Source organism: Bactrocera oleae, chromosome 6 (assembly GCF_042242935.1).
Source record: "Bactrocera oleae isolate idBacOlea1 chromosome 6, idBacOlea1, whole genome shotgun sequence".
NCBI lineage: Eukaryota > Metazoa > Arthropoda > Insecta > Diptera > Tephritidae > Bactrocera > Bactrocera oleae.
The window spans coordinates 16308364-16329020 of record NC_091540.1 but is presented as its reverse complement, the minus strand read 5'-3'; the positions used below and the strand labels follow the sequence as shown (position 1 = coordinate 16329020).

At 33.3% G+C, this 20657-nt stretch overlaps 1 protein-coding gene across 2 annotated transcripts in view; it reads right to left on the bottom strand.

The window, feature by feature from the left end:
* The window catches only part of siz (Brefeldin-resistant Arf-GEF family protein schizo), a 118161-nt gene that overhangs the window by 69048 nt on the left and 28456 nt on the right, over positions 1-20657 (bottom strand). The window contains exon 1 of one of the 2 annotated variants that reach the window (XM_036360560.2): positions 16225-16362. The exons of the other annotated variant lie outside the window; for it this stretch is intronic. Within the exon in view, the coding sequence (XP_036216453.2) occupies positions 16225-16250 (26 nt within the window). The 5' untranslated portion in view covers positions 16251-16362. Of the gene's footprint in view, positions 1-16224; positions 16363-20657 lie in introns of those variants that run through there. 2 annotated transcript variants of the gene reach the window in all.

Below are 20657 nucleotides of genomic sequence, written 5' to 3'. Positions count from 1 at the left end.
AAAATTTTTTTCAAATAAAGACATACAATTAAAACACTATCCGGAAATATTTACAAAAATTTTTTCAACGAATTTCCTGTAAATGCTGATAATTTTTTATGCATATTATTTGACTTTCAGCAAAAGGTTTTCTGGTAAGTGAAGTGGCTTATGAACTCTTTATCAGAAACCTTGCATTTGAAGGTAAGAACAGTGAACGAAGTTACTTAGCTGTTTACGTAAGTATGTATTTTGAAGTACATACATTATTATGTATATACTACATGTATATGTATGTATATAGTAGATAATACCTCTTTATTGCGCCTTATATAAATTCCGATACTTTATGACTGTTGCTTCTCGGATATAATGCTTGTTGAGTATTATATACTAGATCTAGTAATAAATTAAGTTGTTTTCTTACATCAAACTTTTTGTGACAGAGAAAAAGAGAGAGACTGTGTGTGTATTAATATAGCATAAATTAAAAGAAACGAGTACGATTATATAGTATATTTATATTTAATCAATAAAGATGAATTGCTTTCAAAACCCGAATGTTGGTATGCCAAAGCAAAAATAAATCAAATTTTAAAATTCTGTTACCGATTTTTCGAACTGATTAGGTGGCAGCACCGAGAAATTTTCTGAAAATTTAACCAAATTTTTATGTAACAATATAGACGAATCATTAGCAGTAAAAATGTGAACATCATTGAAATAGTCCCAAAATATTAATTTTTATTTTCCCGAATAAACTAAAATGGATACATGGTGTAGTCCCTTTATATTAAAAATTATTGAGATTTTGAACTAAAAATATAGTATAGACAAATATTGCTTAATTTTTCATGGCAACATATTCACGAAATCTTCAAAGTATTGCTATTTTATAGTTTTGCATATCCATGAGAGTCTTTTGATGATAATTGGTAACAAATTTTGAAAACCATTTATTTGAATAAAACTCTTTAATTTCCCATCATCTTTTAATCTACGTTTAATATTTGGAAGGCCACGTATTTTTCCACATTAGATTAGTTAGAAATGACCGTAAACCATTAAAATGCGTTTAGTCTGTCGAATAAACAATCGAAAAAAACGTGGATACCCTAGAAATCTGCTTTGCGTATCGGAAACCAGCTGTGCCATAATCTTTTAGCGATTAAAAAGTGATCCCTTCGGCTATTTATGAAAAATTTAGATCTCGATACTAGGGCTCTTTCTTGACAACTGCTGCGTTCATTAGGACTATGACCTATCAATAGAGTCCATTGTACATAGATTAAAGTCTGAGAAGCACGAAAGCGGTTGGACAAAATTGATAATTCAGACCCAAGAATTGTGAAATACTTGTAAAAGACTATTTCAATATTCGACAACTCAAATAAAGCTCTTGCGATCCGTTATGCCTTTAAAACATTTTTACGACAACCTAAGAGGTTAATGAGAAATTTTAATGTCTTTCTGCATAAGAACAGATGATGAGAAAAAATTTGGGAATAGTAACTCTAGTGATGTCTATATCGTTCAACAACTGGATGTCTGTAATCGGTACGGATACGGATTTAAATACAAATATATATATAGTTGATCAAGGATTCGACTGCTCTTTAATATTATTTGGAGAATAATTTTGTTAAACAGGAATCAGGATTCAAAAATTATAACACCGATCCAATGACAAACGCATTCCAGAATTTTTTTATTTGTTATATATGTATACTAGGAGACCGGATTTAGTGATGGCAGTGAATTTTTTCCAGATGCGTAACATAAACCGACCGATTCACTATTGCATTCGAAAACATGACAATATTGACATTCTTTGTCCATACTACCAATCATGATTAGCAAATGAGGTCTATTTCAGGGTCATATTCAAACGTAAGGCGATTAAACGATAATCGTGCTAGTGCTCGATGATTTTGCACCCGCTGTCGTTCATTTACTCTGTGAGCGTCGGTTACTCGTTGACGCGCCTCTCGTTGCCTTAACGTATTAGCACAAAGACGTTGATTGCATTGCTGTGAATACTCATTTGCGAAAAATTCATTGTAAAACATTATCTAGATGATCGAATTCTGAATCTAAACCATTCTTAAACCCCCTTGAATACACACAAAAATTGATCAGAATCGGTCCAGCCGTTTAGATGGAGTTCAATTACAAACACACGTACTGAGGATTTATGTATATAAAGAATATATTCGACCAGAGGTTGATGACTTAGGAAGCCTTTTTAAAGAGTATTCGGTGAATGTTTTAGTTATAACAACAATAATAACAACACTAGAATGGTTACAAGATCAGCTGAGCAGCTAGAAAATCTAGCAAAAATTAATCTTGTTAAATTAACTACAGTGGATATAATCTATAAAAAGTTTAGAAACGTGCACAGTGTATTGTAGAAAAGCCTTCCTATCAGTTTCTAGGCACGCATAGGCGAACAGAATTATGTATAACGGTACAACAGTGATATAGAAATACGTAATCAAATATATAGTAATAAAATACATCAATCAATTTAGATCAATTTCGATCACTGAACCATTGAACCAAATAGCACTTCACATCCCTCAACACAAAACTTACACAGAGATGCATTGAACATGATTTTCAGATGTGAGCACCAATTAATAAGCCACCCACGTACGCTCATCAACCAAATTAACTAGTTCGGCTTCGCAGAACGATTCCAGTAGGCTTACAAATGAGTTTTGCGTGCGCAAATGTGTGTGTATGCTGTCAAACCGGCGCAGCGGAATGCGATTGTGAATTTTTCCGACAGCAAATAGTTATGTATGCAATGCTCGTTAGAGACGAACGGACGGACGGACATACAGCCAATAGGCCAATGGGTTTGTAGGTTTGCTGTAAAAATCAAAAGCAGATGGCACAGACAAGCGGCGCTGGCGAGCGTGTATGTATGTGTGTTTGGCAACATGTAAACGCATTCAAATGTAAACAGGCTTAGCAGCGCCAAGAAATTCTCGGTTGAGAATAAAATAAAGAAAAAGAGTAAAAAAAAAAAAGGCGATTGCAAGCGCGCAAGAAGTGGAAGTGGTCGGTCGAGTCGAGCGCAATAAAGTAGAAAATTTAAAAATCGCATAAAATCCGGACGGGTGCACAGCTGACTGGCTGTCCGCTGCCGTTGTTGCTGCCGCTGAACGCTCACACAAGTTTCCGCTGGCAACGCAAGTATACAAATCAATGAAACGGCATAGTAATGGATAAAAACCATGAAACAACTATAGAAACAACAACAACAAAAAAAGCACGGCACAACAACAAAAAGAACAAATAGTAAGCAAAGAGTTGCAAGCAATTTATTAATTAATTGCTAATGCAGCATTTGCGCTACGCTGTTGTTGTTGTTTGCTGTTACTATTATTGCTGTAGTTGTATTGTTGCTGTTATTGCAATATTAGTTTTTATTAGAGATTATTTTTTTTTCGTTTTTTCAATTGAAATCATTGAATGCAAATGTTGCAAACTTTATGTGTGCCACTTAGAGATTGCTGTTGTTGTTGCTGTTTTATGCTTGGTCCAGCTAAAATGGGTCAATTAATAAATATGTTATTGTTGGCGTTGGAGGCGCTGGCGATAGCGCCGCAAAATGGCATGCACGCGAAATTGGCGCAACAAAGCAACAACAACAACAAAAGCCGTATTGGGAAATTTAGTTATTTATCAATTGTTGTTGTTTTGTCTTATTTTTGCTAACACCCAAGCAGCAGCAACACGAATTATTTTTGTTAAAAAAAACAACAACAATAATGGCCGACAACAACAACAACACCGCAAAAATTATTATTTAACACAGCAAATGTTGTTGTTGTTTTGTATTACCGAATCAGCAGCAGCAAAAACCATTTTTGTATATGAAAACAGAAACAACAACAATTGCTACAACAACAACATTGCAAAACTTATTAACACAGCAGATTTTGCAAATGCGCAGCAACAAAAATAATTTTTGTAAGGAAAACAAAAACAACAACAAATCCAAAGTGGCAGGAAAAACACAGCGCACGCGGAGGTCAAACACCAGCCGCTCGACAATGTGTTGAAAGCATAAAAGCAAAATTGCAAAAATAAAAAAAATAAAAATTAACAAAATTATCTAAAGAAGTAAAAAATAAGAAAAAACAAGCGCAATTTGTCTGATTTGTCTGTCGACTATCAGCTGACGGCAGTCATTTTTTCCATTACGCGTTCACACTTTTTCTCCGCCGCCTCTGCGAATATTTTGCAATTTTCATTACGTATCAGCCGAATCAGTCAGGCAGGCTGTGCCATTCAGGTGAGCGAGTCGCCCCCGGTGAGGTTATTCCAGTGCGCTAAACGGGTTTTGTGCAATAAAAGCTTTGCTTTGCTTGTTGTTGTTACTAAACATATTAACAAAACTAGAAATTCGCAAAAGGGAGTCATAACTAAATAAAGTGGCGAGTCACAAATACCATGCAAACAAATATCATAGAAAGTAACAACAATAATGATAATGATACATGCATAGAACTGCAGAGATAATGAATCAATGAGCTTTTGTTGTGAACAGGCAAAAGCTCACGTGCTAAGCAGTGTGTGTATACTTAAGGGTTGTTCGTCTTTGACTTTGTTGAAGTTATTAATAAATTTAATTAACAAGGTTGCTATTATTATAGAAAACGGTTGCTGGTAGTAATAAGAGTAGGACAAAAATCGAAACCCAAATAAAAATCAGGGAATAATTTGTTGAAATATACAAAATCTTATTTAACAAATAAAATCCCGAATCCAATTCTGAAAAATAGTTTGCTATAAAACCACTCCTACTAATACTAAAAATAAATTACAATAATAAAAAATTAAATCCCGATCCCGGTCCCGAAAAAGTACAGAAAAATAATTCGCTAAATACAACAAATATTCGCCACAACGACTATAAATTCTTTTATAAACACACAGTTTGTGTATTCTCAGTGGCCTTTTCTGCTTGCAGATGGGAAAATAAGTTATCGCTGCAATCCCGAAATTAAAATCTTAAATTATTTATTTTATTTGCACTTAATTGTAAGTAAATTAAAAGGAAAAAACATACACACAAACTAATACCGAAACGTAAGTTGCTGAAAATTAGGAAATCTTCTAAAAAAAATTAAATCCAAATCCCGAAAATAAATTCGCTATATAGAACAAATATTCGGAACTATTGCTACAAATAAATATATAAACTCGCATATATTTGTGAACTCAATGTAGTTGTGTGCTTTCCAGGCCTTTTGCAATATGAGGATCATAAATTTAATTTCAATTTCTGCTATAATATAATGTGCTAATATAAATGTTTAGCTAGATTTTCCAACATTTTTCGGGCTTCCAATTTTAATATAATTTTTTTTAATATACAGATTTTTTACGTGTCTTAAAGATTGTTTATAAATTGGGATCACTACTCAAAACATATATATATTTATTCATTTAATTCAAAAATTAATTTAGTTTTTAAATTTCAAAACAAGCGAAGAATTTCGCAATTAGTTCCGTTTTTTTGCCGTCGAAAAAGAGTTGTTTTGGATTTTTAAACATTTTGGAGAAAACAGGATTTTTAAAAATAGATTTCAATTACCCTCAAAAATTAATAAAACGGCTTTTTCTCGCTTTTGGTTTCAACTCAAAAATTTTACTAGTTAGTCAAACCAGCCTGTACAAGATTTTTTTTGTTCACTGTATGCATGTTGTATGTGTAGTATATCTAAAAAAAAATACGATTTTCAGTTTTGAAAAATAAACGGCATCAATATTTATTAAATTTTACCGAAGAGATATACATAGATATACATATAAAAAGCCTATATTTCCTATATTTTTAATTGACAAAAATTCTAATAATACAAATAAGAATTTTAACACATCAACTAATGTTAACAAATTTAACAGAATTAATAAATTCGGTTAACAGTATTTACAAATGCTTATCAACATCAGAGAAAGCAGAGAATTCATTGTAAATTCATTTATGTTTTTTAACAGAATGTTGTGTGATGTTAACAGAAATGTAAGTTGAAGAACGGAAATGAAACGATTAACAGTTAACACACAGTCGAAGAAATTAATGGTAAAAAGTATTGCATACTTATAGGCGGCATTTACAAATATATCAATGATAAAAGAGTGAAAGCGATTTTTAATTAATACTGTGTACTAATATAAATTAAGTTAATGAAGTTTAAGGATTGTAAACATACATATTGTCGAATATTAATGGCGCTTGTTTACGTTTACGACATATGAGATGTGGTAACTTTTTTCAATTTTTCTACTTATTCACAGTATATATTCATTCACAACAGCGATTTTCCAAATATAAGTTTCCAGTGGCTTGAATACGTATAAACATACGTACGTATACATACATATATATGTGAAGGAAGCTGCATGGAAAATGTGAATGTGGATTATTTAAGAAAATATATGCAGACACATATTTCCATGTATGTACATATTTATACAGATGTGTGTTAAGTAAATCTGGTTGATAAAAGAGGGCAAATATCTGCAATTGAAGATTTACCACAAAATAAGATTATATTTTGAAATATTAAAATGTATATTTTTTGAATTGAACTCGGAAAACTAGCTAAGTATTGAATTATAGTCGTATTTGAACGAACTGTGAAAAAATTCGCCCACAGAAGTTTTCTTTATACACATTTTTTCAATACCTTTTTATAACTTTTTGATTAATTCGATTCGAACATTTCATTCGAAAGCCACGGTCGATGGCCACATCTCATCGTCTATAAGAGATCCTCTCTCTCAATCGGGATGTCAAATGGTGTTACATACATACATGTATGTTACTATTTAATATTTTTATATATTTTCTTGAGTTAAATTTGTGTTCTGCGATAAATTATAAGAAAAAAAAACAAGGTCCACAACAAAAAAAAAAAAAATGGTTTTTACCATAATATATTATATTTAGCGGTAGAATGGTCCAAAAATGTTATTTTGTTTATAAATATTTACATACATACATATATGTGCATTTATTGACATGAATGACCCTGTAGGGACAACTGCCCCGCAAAAAATAACTCTACTCTAGAAATATTCCAGAGACAGATTATATATGTGAAATATTTTTGGATCTATATCTTATCTTTGTTTTTAAACTGAATTACAGCGAAATTGCTTTCTACGAGAAAATGAGAGTGAGGTATAAATCGCCTCCCACCTTCAACTGCATCGAATAATTTAAATAGAATTTATAAAATATGTTAAGGGACATGAAAAAAATATAATTCTTCATCTCAATATAGAATAAATGAGAATTTTCTACAAGTTTTAGAAATTCTCACAATGGCTAATATTATATATTCTAATGTAAAGCGCTTTCAAATCAGAAAAATTCTTAAAAATTAACTCTGCCTGCCGAGAGTCGTTTATTCTTTACTACTAAATAACCGTAAGTGGTAAGGTAAAAATATCGTTACATAACCTAAATATGTGTTAAAAAGCTTAAGAGCACTCCCAGTCGTAAATAACAGACCAAATCGGCTAACAAGTGCATTCGGTACTTTTTTTAAAGGAGAATATTCCTACAAGGACTAATATTTACTTTCGTAAGTGCATAAACACTCAAAAGTAAATACACGGCAAACTAACATATGTACGTGCACGGCTTTGTTGTTTCCGTCAAAGTTATTTATCTCTGCATCTCAACATCTGTTTTAACAGTTGCAATTAGTCAACGATTGTTGACGGAAGCTGCATGGAAAATGTAAATGTGGAATATATATTATAAGAAAATATATGAAAACATATATTTGTATGTAAGTCTGGTTGATAAAAGAGAGCAAATATCTGCAATTGAAGATTTGTACAGTACAAAATGATTAAGAGGAATTTCTAGGAAATTTTCTGTGACTTATATTATATATGTATATACATACATATGTATCTATAAGGAATGTGAAAAGTTTTTCAGATTCTATACATAATGGGCTGATTGATTTTTTAGTACTTGGAATCGAAAATTCTTCGAGAGTTCATTGGAAAAAACTATTTGTTGCAGGTAATTCGCAGCCAACAAAGTTTTTAAGTTTAAATTCGTAAAACCTCCGAAAATAGTTTAGTCATCCTTCACCAAAACGAGCAATCTCCGACACCTGGGCATTTACAACAGCATATTTGACCGCATAAAGTCTGGAATTAACATAAAATCCATCATAGAGTCCTGAAGCGGCACTCAAAACATCTTTTAGTTCCGTTAAACCAAGAAGAAACTACGTGGTCAACGTATGCCAATGTCAGTAGGAACAATTGATCCAAGTAAAATGCATTTTTCATAGACGTCCTATAACTGACTTGGAAGCAAGGTTAGAACTGATTAGTTTTTGGTATCGATCGGTCAAGTCGTTTCGAAGTAATTTGAAAAAAACGATTTCTTCGAAATTTTTCGTTTTCGATATCTCGCAAGTAAATCAACCGATTTCGACCCGGTTTGCGGCAAATGTGTTTCTTCAAGGTTTAGAACTGATTAGTTTTTGGTGTCGATCGGTCAAGTCGTTTGGAAGAAATTCGCAAAAAAAAAACGATTTCACATTTTTTATTTTTGAGATTTCTCGAAATCTACTGGTCCGATTGAAATGAAAACCTTTGGAATGCCGTTTAGTTTATTCAAATCGGTTGAGCCGTTTAAAAGTTATAAGAGGTTTACATACATCCACACATTCATACAGACATACGGACATCATCGTAGAAATGTTCGGGGAAGCTTCCGCGACCCTCAGAACGTCGAGATCTGTTGAGAACTCGATTTTTACAAAATGGGGTGAAACCAATAACTTTCCGATTTTTAGAAAATTTTTTAATTTTCTTAGGGGGAAGTTAAAAATTAATGCGATGTATTCGTAAACTTAAGTACAGACTTCGTATACACTTGGCTTTAGTCGCAAGAAACTAGGAATACTAATTGCCTCTGAGATAGGGAGCAAATCTTGAAAACCCTATACATATAAAACAACTGAACTCGAGTCAAGTTCCGCGAAAAGACTGTAAGAGTAATTGTTTTTTTTTGTTTTGTTTTAAGAGAGCATGAGATAACGATAGGATATTTATTAACAATAAGAAGAAGAAGGGGAAGCTCTGTTACCGGCTTATGTTTCAATATTCCTGCATGAAAAAATTACCCTATATTGTCGAAAGTATGCTCAATAATGTACAAAAGGTCCGAATAAAATTTATAAATCCATAAAAAAATTCGCAAAAAAAATATTTTTTTTTTACCTGAAACCCTTGATCTTATTCGTATTACGATTGCGCTTAGAATTGAATCATAAGAATGTACAATCTGGATTAAATGGTACAAAATAGTATAATTTTTTTTGTTTTAATTAGAAAAAAAATGCGTGATATTTGCCGAGATACCCACCCCTTTTCCACAACGTAAAACTGGATGAGGTAATTTATGGACGCCCCTAACATATTTGTGGAAAGTCTTTGGAATTCAATAGAATTTACTTTAAGTAAAGAAAAATAAACACATTTTTTTAAAGTTCAAGTTAAGTCAGTTTCGAGAGCACCAAGAAACAATATTATTTTGCTTCGACTTAAGAGATAAGGAATCTTGCGACTGTTTGAAGTTAGATCTATGGTGAGGTCAACATAGTAACCTAAACCCTTAAGGAAGGTATAATGAGAACCTAAAGCTGAGCTAAAAGTTTTGAGACTCTATGTAAAAGTCTTTCGAAACCTTTTGGGAAATGGGTATCGATGCAATCGGTTTGATCATCTTTATGAGGGATAGCTAAAGAACATTCAGAAAACAACGAAAGATTGCTTTCCAACAATATTTACTAAAAATTCAGAGACTGCTTTCTTGTTGCTTCTTTTAAAACGTGGTGCTCTCTACTAAGTTTTACAAAAATCACTTTATTGAAAGTAATCAGAGAGGCGCATTTCTTGTAAATAATAAGAAATCTGTTCGATTCGCCAGCAAGGTTGCAAATATTGCATTTAAAACATAATTAAATTAACATTTGAATTCAAATTTCTTATATTTTGTAATCCCAAATACGGGATTGAAAAAAAATTTAATTCCACATGCCGGATTACAAAATAAAAACAAAAAATTTAATCAGACAAACCGGATTCCAACTATCTTAGCGTTTGCGTACTTCATTGAAATTAACAACATAAAACTAAAATCAATTGTCAATTTTTTATCCCAAGCAATTTTAAATTAGATTTTTAATTTTTAATCCGAACATCAAAATTAAAAAATTAAAATTAAATTTAACATGAAAATTTTGAATTACAACTTTGCAACCCTGCTTGCCAGCCATAATCGGAATAGAAATCTGTTTTGGAAAGTAGATAAACAGAGAATTTGAACAACAAAAAAATCAGCAAAAATTATTCGAAGCCAGGAAAATACCTTCAGTTGTTGGCAAAACTTTATATAATACTTGGCGAAGTATTGCCCTGATATTATCCATTTTAGGTAAGAGGATACACTGTTATTAGAAAGAGATTCTTTCCCTAAGATCAACCAATGCAGTATAAAGAACATCGGAACTTTAAAAATATTTATATTAGATATGGGGTCGACATATTTGGTGTCTGGGTACTTGAATTTTTTAGGCCGATTTCGACAATTTTTGGGAGGACACTATTTGGGCGAAGTTTTATTCTGATAACTTCAATAATTTTTGATTTGTATGATGGAATTTAAAAGTTTGTCATATGATAAGTAGGCTGACAACCACCCGATTTTCACAGCATATGACAGAAATTTTTGGGTAACACCCACTCACATCAAATTTGGTCGAGTACTTCCTGAGATAGAGGATTCACCCAAAGGTGGGCGGAGCCACATCTATTTTCCATCTTATTTGGGGAGTGGGCGCCGTTATTATCTGATTTTAACCATTTTCACAATGTATAAAGAAGTGCTAAAAGGACTTCTTCGAAGCAATTTCGGTTGATTTACATTAAATCCTTTAAGAGTATGGACATGCCCACTTATACATATTTTTTTATTATATATAATATATCGAATAGTTTCAGGTCATACAAACAACCGTTAGGTGATTAATATTATTATACTCTGTAGTAACATGTTTCGAGAGTATTCAAAACCAGAAAAACCGAATACAATTAGCTTCCACTGTATATTTATGAAGCTTTATTACAATGTTAAATAATTTGGAGCAAAAGGAGTAAGTGCGCACATATAGGTCTATTTATATACACTATTTTTCTCTCTCTATTTTCTTTTTTGAAAATTTCCATTAGTAATGCAAATGGTAGCGACAGCCAATTTCCTCAATCGATTGTGCTGCGAACTGGAACAAAATGTGACTCAATTGCGGACAATGTCAAATAAATTTTCGAACGAGTGAAAGGTGAAAAGGGAAAATTCAATTGAAGTGAAGGTTGTTGATGATGACTGAAAGAGCCAATGTACATGAACCTTGGCATTTTCACAAAATCGTTTGCCAGCAAAACAGAAACAAAAAAGTCAAAAGTACAGAATAAAAAAATAAATAAATACAAAAGGAATAAATAGACAAAACGTGTGTGTGAAAATTGAAGAGAAAAAATAGATAAGGTAAAGGACGAGTGAATAATGAAAAACTTTATTATTCTCGGAATGCTCGCCTACGACACGAGCCAATAGTTCAAGGCGACTTATTCTACTCGCTTTAACTCGTGCGCACATGGTTTTTTCATGTCTGTGTGTGTGTGTGTGTGTCCCCGAATGCTAATAATGTGCTAAATATCAAGGAGAATATGTGAAAAAAGTTAAAAGACACTTCGGGAAAGCTTTGATTTTAAATAAAGAACTGAACTTTTTAGAGTTGTGACTATTGTATGACAAGGGTAGTTACACATTCAGAATTAAGAACTTCTGGTAACGTTGCGAATAACAGAGGTATAGTCAAGTCCCAACTTCACGCTTGGGAAAGGAGTTGGGCTAATTTGTTGTTTCGTAGAGGCACCAACTTAGAAAAGGAGTGCGTAACTTGGAAAAGTCGTTTAGATGTAGGGTTTAGGAATCTTAAGTAACTAACTAACTTACTACGTAGTTAAGAAGCACAATATGAAGACCTAGTAACATAATGATTGTTTTGACATCTTGGTTTTTCATTTTGAAAGTAGGTCGTCAGGAACTACAATTTGTTGGAAAGGATTAATGCTTGCTAAATTAATTGTTCCAAAACAATGTATAACGGATTTTTTTCTTATCTTAAAGAAACTATTTTACAGTGTTCCGTACCACAAGTTGGTGATTTTTAAGTTTAAACTATTTTGCACTTACATTTTGTGTTAAATATTCTCTAATTAGAAAGCATGAAAGAGTTGAAGTTATAGATCGATCGGATACCGCTTAAGATATCAAGAAAAGCATATCTCTTTTCAGCTAATATGAAATTCTTGCACAGATCTTTTCAGTTATCAAAAACATGACCGACATAATTACAACTCTAGCATTCAACAAGGGCGGAACAAGTCTATCTTGTGATGAAAGTTTTTCTGGATAAAAATAGTATTTTTGTGTTAAGTTGATTTATTCGTTTTCATCTTATCAAGAGGGACCCTCTATCCATACCCGACATTGATTTGTTTTCGTGCTCTGAGGAAGGATAAGAGCGACGCCTTCATCGCCTTCATGTTTGTTCCGAGATAATCATCAGAGTTTTTTTCGGTGAAATCGGGTTCCATAAGTTGGCCACTTCAGATGTTTTCCAATATTTTAGATTTAGCCGGAATCAATAGCTGGACATTGTACAAAAACACAATGGACAAAATATCTCACGGAAAGACTTTCTGTTTCGATTAGCAGAAGAACTTGCTTCAAAATATCAGACGAAGCTGATGTACCAACTACGAAAGGCACGGTTTCTGTACGCAAATGGTGTCAAATAGGATACTGCAATAACAACAAGACTACAAATATTTGCAATAAATGCAAAATAAAGTCTATGTAGAAAGTGTACACAAAGCAAAATCTACATATGTAGAAATTGTTAGCGACAAACTGTAAACAATTAAATGTTTTATTATTTTCAAATGTCTTTAAATACATTTAGCTATTACAATTAATATTGTTTAACTTTTTTGTCATTTTTTTAGATAGAATAAAGACTTGAAACCACAAATGCCATTTCTTCTTATACACCAGTCATTTTGACTGGTTTTGGTGGAAATATGTATATTTAAATAGCTGGTAAATCTAGTGCTAAGAATACTCAGCTCCATGCTATTTATAACATACTCGTACAATATGACAAATTTTTCAAAGCTTAGAACAACAAGCAAGTACTAAAAACATAATGGAGCCATCATATGCTTGAGAGAGAACATTTATAGATTTGAATTCGGGAAGGAAGTTTCTTTAAAGAAACGAAATAAATGAAAATTTCTATTCCAGAAGTAAATTTCAGCATAGTCGGTTTTCTTGATGCTGCAAATAAATACATATACTTTATCTTAGCAATTACGCAGTTCTTTGAAGATCTAGAGGCTTATTTAAATGAATTCTTTAGCTAAGAAGACGCTCTACTGTTCGAAGGTTGGCAAATCTTATATTGCTTAGCAAAATGAAGGCCAGTATTGCAGGAAGCTTCGAAGTTTTTTGAACGCAGTTGTGTTTAAAGAGGTTTTAAGTTTTCAAACTACCTCGTTTTTAAAGTAATTTGAGTGATAATAAGAGGGCTAAATAAAAGACCTCTTAAAATACCATTTTATGCTATAAACTCACGTACTGCTATTAGCTTAAATCTATAGATTATCTAAAATTCTTAATATTCGCAATATTTTTCACAATTAAATAACCCTTAGATTTAATTTAAGATACACTAAATCCATTCTTCATAAAACAAACAAATTAACTAACCGGGTAATTGAATTACGGGCGAGCCAATCACGGCTTAATCGGGCTAAACACACACATTGGACGTTATTAGAAATACAAGGATACAGTTCTAAAACGGCACAAGCGTGTCAATGCATATTTCTTTTCGAAATTATTTTCATACGCCTCCAACACTACGTCATTCAATCAATTTGGTCTGACTACGTCGAATGGCGTTGCACAGCTTATCTGCCCACTAGTCATTTTGCGACGCAGAGTTTCTGCCTCAAATTGTAGATAATTATATGAAACCATTTGCCACATATAAAGACACTTTAGCGGCAAAGTAACTGACAAGCAGCTTTCTGCTTCCGACAGAAGAGTGCGTGCGGATTGTTTTTGTTGGCAACAGGATGTCTGTGTAAAGGCAGGCGTTTCGCAAAACATGGTTGTCAAGCAGCCAAACGACCGACTGAGCGACTACACGACCCAACGACCGACCGACAGAGTGGCAAAGCGACAGATCGTCGCTCGACCCTCAGCTGAGCACAGCTCTGCTCGGCACACCAACACAGTGAAGGCTGTGTTCTATCGATTTTTATATTAGATTGGGTAGTTGGGTCTGTGGTGGAGAGAAGATGACAGCAGCAGCGTGTTACGTTGTTATTGTTTTTATTGCTGGCTGGTTATATCATCATGTTGAAAGCAAGCAAAATGAAGAGGCGGAAAATGAGCAACGATGGAATGTAAGCATGGAAAAAATGTATATTAAATACTAAAAAGTGCTCGGAAAATTCGTTATAAAAATAAATATGTCCTCGATGGAGGTGGAGAGTAGGGGCGCCAACGTCGCGTGTAGGCGCTCGATTAAAGGCGAAGGATTTTCGTTTATGAATGCGCACACATGCAATATCACTGAAGGCATGTGACAATTTAAGCTACAGAAAATATGGAAATTATATAAATAATATTGTACAGTGGTGGGCAAATTAAAATTTATGCTTAGATGAATTAAATTTTTATAACATTAACGTTTGAATAGCGGAATATTTTGTGTGTGTGTGTAAACATTTTAATGATACTAACGGATAATATAATTCTTAGTAAGGAAGGGCTAAAGTCGGGTGTTACGGAACATTTTATACTCTTAGCCTTTAGGTGTTGGCGAAACTTTATTTTAAAAATGTTGCGAAAGATTTCAACATTTCATTGTTCGTCGAAATTGTGAATGGACTACAATCAAATTTTTAACATACAGGCATAGGATTAACAAAAATAGATTCTCTCCGAATTTCTATAATATATCTTACAGATTGACCGATATTTTCGATAAAAAGTTCGCAATAGGAACTAAGGTGTTCGGTATATGGTGACCTGAACAGTTATAGTCCGATTTTGACATTTTTTAGACACGAGATTCATACATTATAGTGCGAAAATAGGCAATACCAAACAAAACTTTCCATATAAAACATGTTTAACATAATTTTACTTTTCAGTACACAAATCAAGTACCTACGAATATATTCAGATAAAACTCTGCACGAATAGTGCCTTTGATGTACCTATATCGAATATATGGACCCCAGTACGAATGGTAATTCCTACAAGACTATGAGCTTTGTAATCTAAAATAATTTTTTTTTCATTGAGTAATGAAATTCAAAAGAAAAGAACAAATTTGTCTTAGAATAGTCAAACTTCAAGCGTTAACATCTTTCAAACGGTTAGGTTTACGAAAAAATCTTAATGTACCTTTTTTGAAGAGCAATCAATTTCCTACAAATTACATAAAACGAAATATTTTTCAAGTTGTTCAAAGTGTGATATGCATTTTTCTATCTGATGTTATCTGCAAAAAATAGAAAACTGTAAAGCGGAGGACTATCCCTTTACAATTAAGAGCTCATACTTGAAGAGACTTTCTTAGAGGTGTCCATCAACCAATTTTTCAGGTTACTAAGCGAAAAAAACAAACTTTTATTTTACCCACACTAATAGATACAGATACATATTAAATGAAAAAAGTCATGCTTGGATTTGAGACCCCTGAAACAAATATAGCCGGTATTATTGAAGTTTTAGTGCAAAGGGTAACTTTTATAAATAGAGATAAATACATATAAATTAAATGGTAACTAAAAGTCATGTTTTTTTTTTACTTTGGGAACCACTGAATCGCACATAAGCAAGTATATTCGAACTTTCAGTACAGAGAGTATTTTTTTTTTGCAAATAAGTGTTCACAAATACATGAAAACTAACCCAACCCTATTTTTCTGACCAGCACTGTATATGACCCAAAAACGAATTTAAGTTACAATTTTCTATAAAAAAAATGCGTAGGCAGCGAAATCAATCAATTTGTTGCATAATAAGGATAAAACACTCACCAGTAAATGTCATTCGAGGTAAGCATATTGTTGCCGGGTATTACAGTTACAGCGCTACCACGAGCTAAGCGATTGCTGAACGATTTCGAATTGTATGTAGGAGTTAAGAAGTTTATAAGGATTTGCGAATTTTTCCGATTTATCGTGTGTGATTTTTACGCGAAAGTATATGATTATAAAAAATATATAGACATATATACTTATGTTCGTATGTATGTATGCATATATATGTATTTTACGTATGTTTGTATGTATTGTAAATGCGACGATTTTTATTTGCGCTTAAATTGTAAAACTGATATTTTGCTTTATAGTTTGTATATATATTAGCGATTAAATATGAATATTCTTATATATATATATTATATATACATATGTATGTGAATATGAATCAGTCAAGGTTGCGCCCAATTGTAGAATATGGCGTTTATTATATAGCGAGTATATTAAAGTTATATTACTGTTGTTGAAACGTTTGAAATCGGGTCTGCACACTGACACTTACACCACACACATTTAAGTATGTATGGATGTGTGTGTATGTAAATTTGCGAATACGCTGTTTTGTATGTATGTAAGGCGCAGTTTTGAAACTTTTGCGGATTTGGACTGGGTTTCGTAATGTTTGATGATTTACACGGACGGCGTTTGGTTGTTTTTTTTCCAATTTTAGCTTTTGTTGTTATTATTTATTTTTAAATGTATATATTTTTGTTGTCGTTTTGTAATTTATATTAATTTTGTGGTTTTTTTTTACTTTATGTTTTGTGATTTTTGTATGTTTTTTTTAGTTTTAGCTTTTGATATTTTTTAATTTATATATTTTTGTTGTTGTTTTTTTACCGTTTTAGTGGGTTAGTCGGTGTTTGCACTGTTCGCACTGCTTGCGGAAATTCGCTTACACTGTTGTTGTTGGCATGTAAATGTGGTTGTTTGGTTGGCTTGTTTGTATGGGCGGGGTTGTTAGTTAGTATTCAACGGTTTTATACACTAATATTGTGCATTTTTCGGCAAATTTGCAATTTGAAAATTTTTAAGATTTTTGCAATTTTCTTGCGACACGCACACACAGACACTCACGCATGTACCACTGCGGCCCACCGCTACGTTGCTTAAATTATAATATACATATATATTTTTGTTGTTGTTTGGTGGTGTGTATATATATTTGTATGTATTTCGCTGGCCCTTTCACCGTATACATACACAGCGATGGCTGGCTGACTGGCTGCTTGTATATACAAAACGCAGACAGCGAGTCTGGAAAAGTTGTTTTATTCGACACTTTCCTGCTAAGCTACCAGCTCATTTGCAAAAACACAACCGCCGCGACAGTAAATATAAACGCGTCACTAATTTTAGCACAAACTTTTGCACTGTTTCGCACTTGAGTGCAAGAAAGAAGATGATTTTTACAAAAATAATCTCTCAAACGTGTAAAATATCAAAAATAATTCACACCGTTCGGCCGTGGTGGTCGACATGTTCTACCGAAAATTATGGACTAACTGAAAAATGCTGAGCGGCGAGCAAAGTATGCGGCAAAATACACAAAACACATAAGGGTTCGCCTGACGGTGCCGCACACTGCCTTCAGTGTTGCAGCAATAATAATATAAGTGTTGTTGTTATTGTTCGCATGCGGCCCCCTTCAAAATTTTCCAACAGCGGATATGCGACAACGACCGGAGTAAAACGAATGCTCGTCACTCGCTAGCTCGCACAAAAACACAAACGAACACACAGTCGGCGCTAAGGGTTGTTCCGCAACACACAATGCAGGGTTGATTTGAGGTGAGCGCATATACAGTTATGAGCACCACCACCACCGTGTCAGCTCGAAAGTCATCATCAGCAGCAGCAGCATTGACAAGAGCAAATGAGGGCGAGCATTTGGAGTAGAATGCGTGTATTATCGGTAATTATGGAATTATATTTGATTACAAAGGTAGTTGGAATTAAATATCGAGATAGTAAATTTAAGTAAGTGTGCAGAAGGTATGCGTAAAGGCGTTAGTTTTGGCATGTTTTTATTGCATTCCCCACAGTAGAGGAAGAAGAACTATATTTGCTGAGCGCAGAGACATTAATGCTCTTTTGCTCATTCCCTCTCGCTCTCATCACTTGCCGCTCTCCTATTTGGAGGGGTTGACTTTCCTCATTTTTAGCACTTGTTTTATTAATTTAAATTGCTGTAATATTTAATAAAATTAAATTTGCGCGAGTTCAATGTCACAGTAATTGTTAATCCCCAACGAAATTTCTAAAATGTGAATTATGTGGACGCAAAATGTGCTCAACAACCTGCTACCCACAACGGCATTGCCAACACCAGAAAATACTTCGCCTTTTTCTTGTTTTGCTTTTCCTCCTAGGTAAGCAATCAAGATGAATGAAAGTAGGAAGGAAACTTAGTTAAAAAGGGCGGAACTGAGAAACAGGAAGTGACGAAATGAAAACACTTGTAAATAATGCAATTCTGTCATACATGTTACGAATGGGCGTTTACCGCTACGATGATTTAATAAATATGATTATCGCTTAAAAAAAATGTAATAAAAGGAAATAATTATTAATAAAAAAAAATATTAGAGGATGAAAAATAATAAATATATGATAAAGGAGGAAGGAAGAGGAAGTGTCTGACGGAACCCAATATACGAGACTCTCGCAAGTTATTCACATTTCTGGCCTGTACAGTCTTTCGATATGTCCGTTCGGTTCGGGTAGAGCCGAATGTTAAATACTCCTGCGATGAAGAACTTGAGATGTCCGCAAAAATTTGTCTCCTGAAAATTTATATTTGTGCCAGGTTTTATTGTGAGCTTTTAATGCCTTTTTTGTCTGACTTTAACCCATTTTATGGGAAACATAACGACCCTTAAAGGTCTAAAGCGGTTTTATCTATTTTCACCGGTTGGTTACCTATGGTTGTGTTATGAGAAGGTCTATCATCACTGCATTTGCGACAATTTTGTTTATTAATGTACCCGTTCATATTGGACGCAACGCGCGATAAGTCGCGGGAACCAAACCAAATGATTACGGAAATAAATCTAAGTCTGTTCATTATGAAATGGCAGACCAAAGTGAAAGAGTAAAAATCAAGAAACAGCTGTCAATAAGACCACTTCCGAAAAAAGTCTTGCCTAATTGAAAACCACAAGTCTAAAAAAAACATTCGTTCTAATTATTGCGGAAACACAATGCAATATGCGAAACTTTATTGCCCAATTTCATTATTATATCTAACATATTATGCGATATATTCTGAGTAAAGCCAACCGGGAATCATTATATTAAGTAAGAAAAGGGACTTTCAAAAATTATGAATCGATATCATCTATTTTTGACACCAAGTTATATAATAAATAATAATATATGGGGAATTTCATCCTACATGTTACTCTCCTATCTAACTCTCTCTTCACTAATCGACATACTCGTATACTGTTAAGAGCTAACTGGAAAAACGGAGAGATGTTATATGTAGGAGGGTTGACACGAGATATAAGCCAATTTGATATATATTTAGTACCAAATCACCTTAAGTCAATTTTATTACGATATTTCACTTAAATACCGACATTTACTATATAAAGTCTAATTTGAAAAAAAGTTGCCACATATATATAGGAGGTGGGTGTGATTTTCTTTATTGGAGGGATGACGTCCACCTTTTAACAAAATTTATACTACAAAAGCCTCTCCACTGTCAGACTATATATGCCAAAATTATTTGATATCTACAATGGTTAAGAAGCTAAGGCATGGATTTGCATTTCGTCGGTCGTCGTGTCCTCCCATTTGTAGGGTGAGGTGGAACCATGCCGGCACTTTCTCCTCCACTGTCCGGCTTTAGCTAGGCTGAAACTGAAACCTCTCGCCAATCACACTTACGGCGCACCAGAAGATTTGGCCGAAACGAATATTGGCCGTCTCAACAAGTTTGTCATAGGCACAAAGCGCTTTGTTGACATGTAAGGGTTTTTTGATCCAGCTCATAGGAGTTTTAGGTATCACAACGCTCCGGGGTTTAAGCTGTCCAAGTGTGATCCTTTTTAGGATCGACCTTCTAACCTAACCTAACCTCCCATTTGTAACATGGGGAACTATGAGACTCAGAGCTTTAAGAAGCATATACATGCTAAGTCTTTTGGCATATTTAAAAAACAAAAAAAATATTCAATTGACGAACAAAAATGGTTTATGTTTACCTGCAGATATAAATTTTGTCCACGTACCTGAAATGATAGAAATCAATAAATAAATTAGTAATAATATAAAAATATTGTAGGTATTTAAAAAATTATGTAAGCATCATCAAACTAATGCAAAATTAACTTCGAGGGCAAGAACTAAGTTCTCACATATCATAAAATTATGTTCACCGATCAACGAGAAGCAAATTATCGACTAAAATTCTCTGGTAG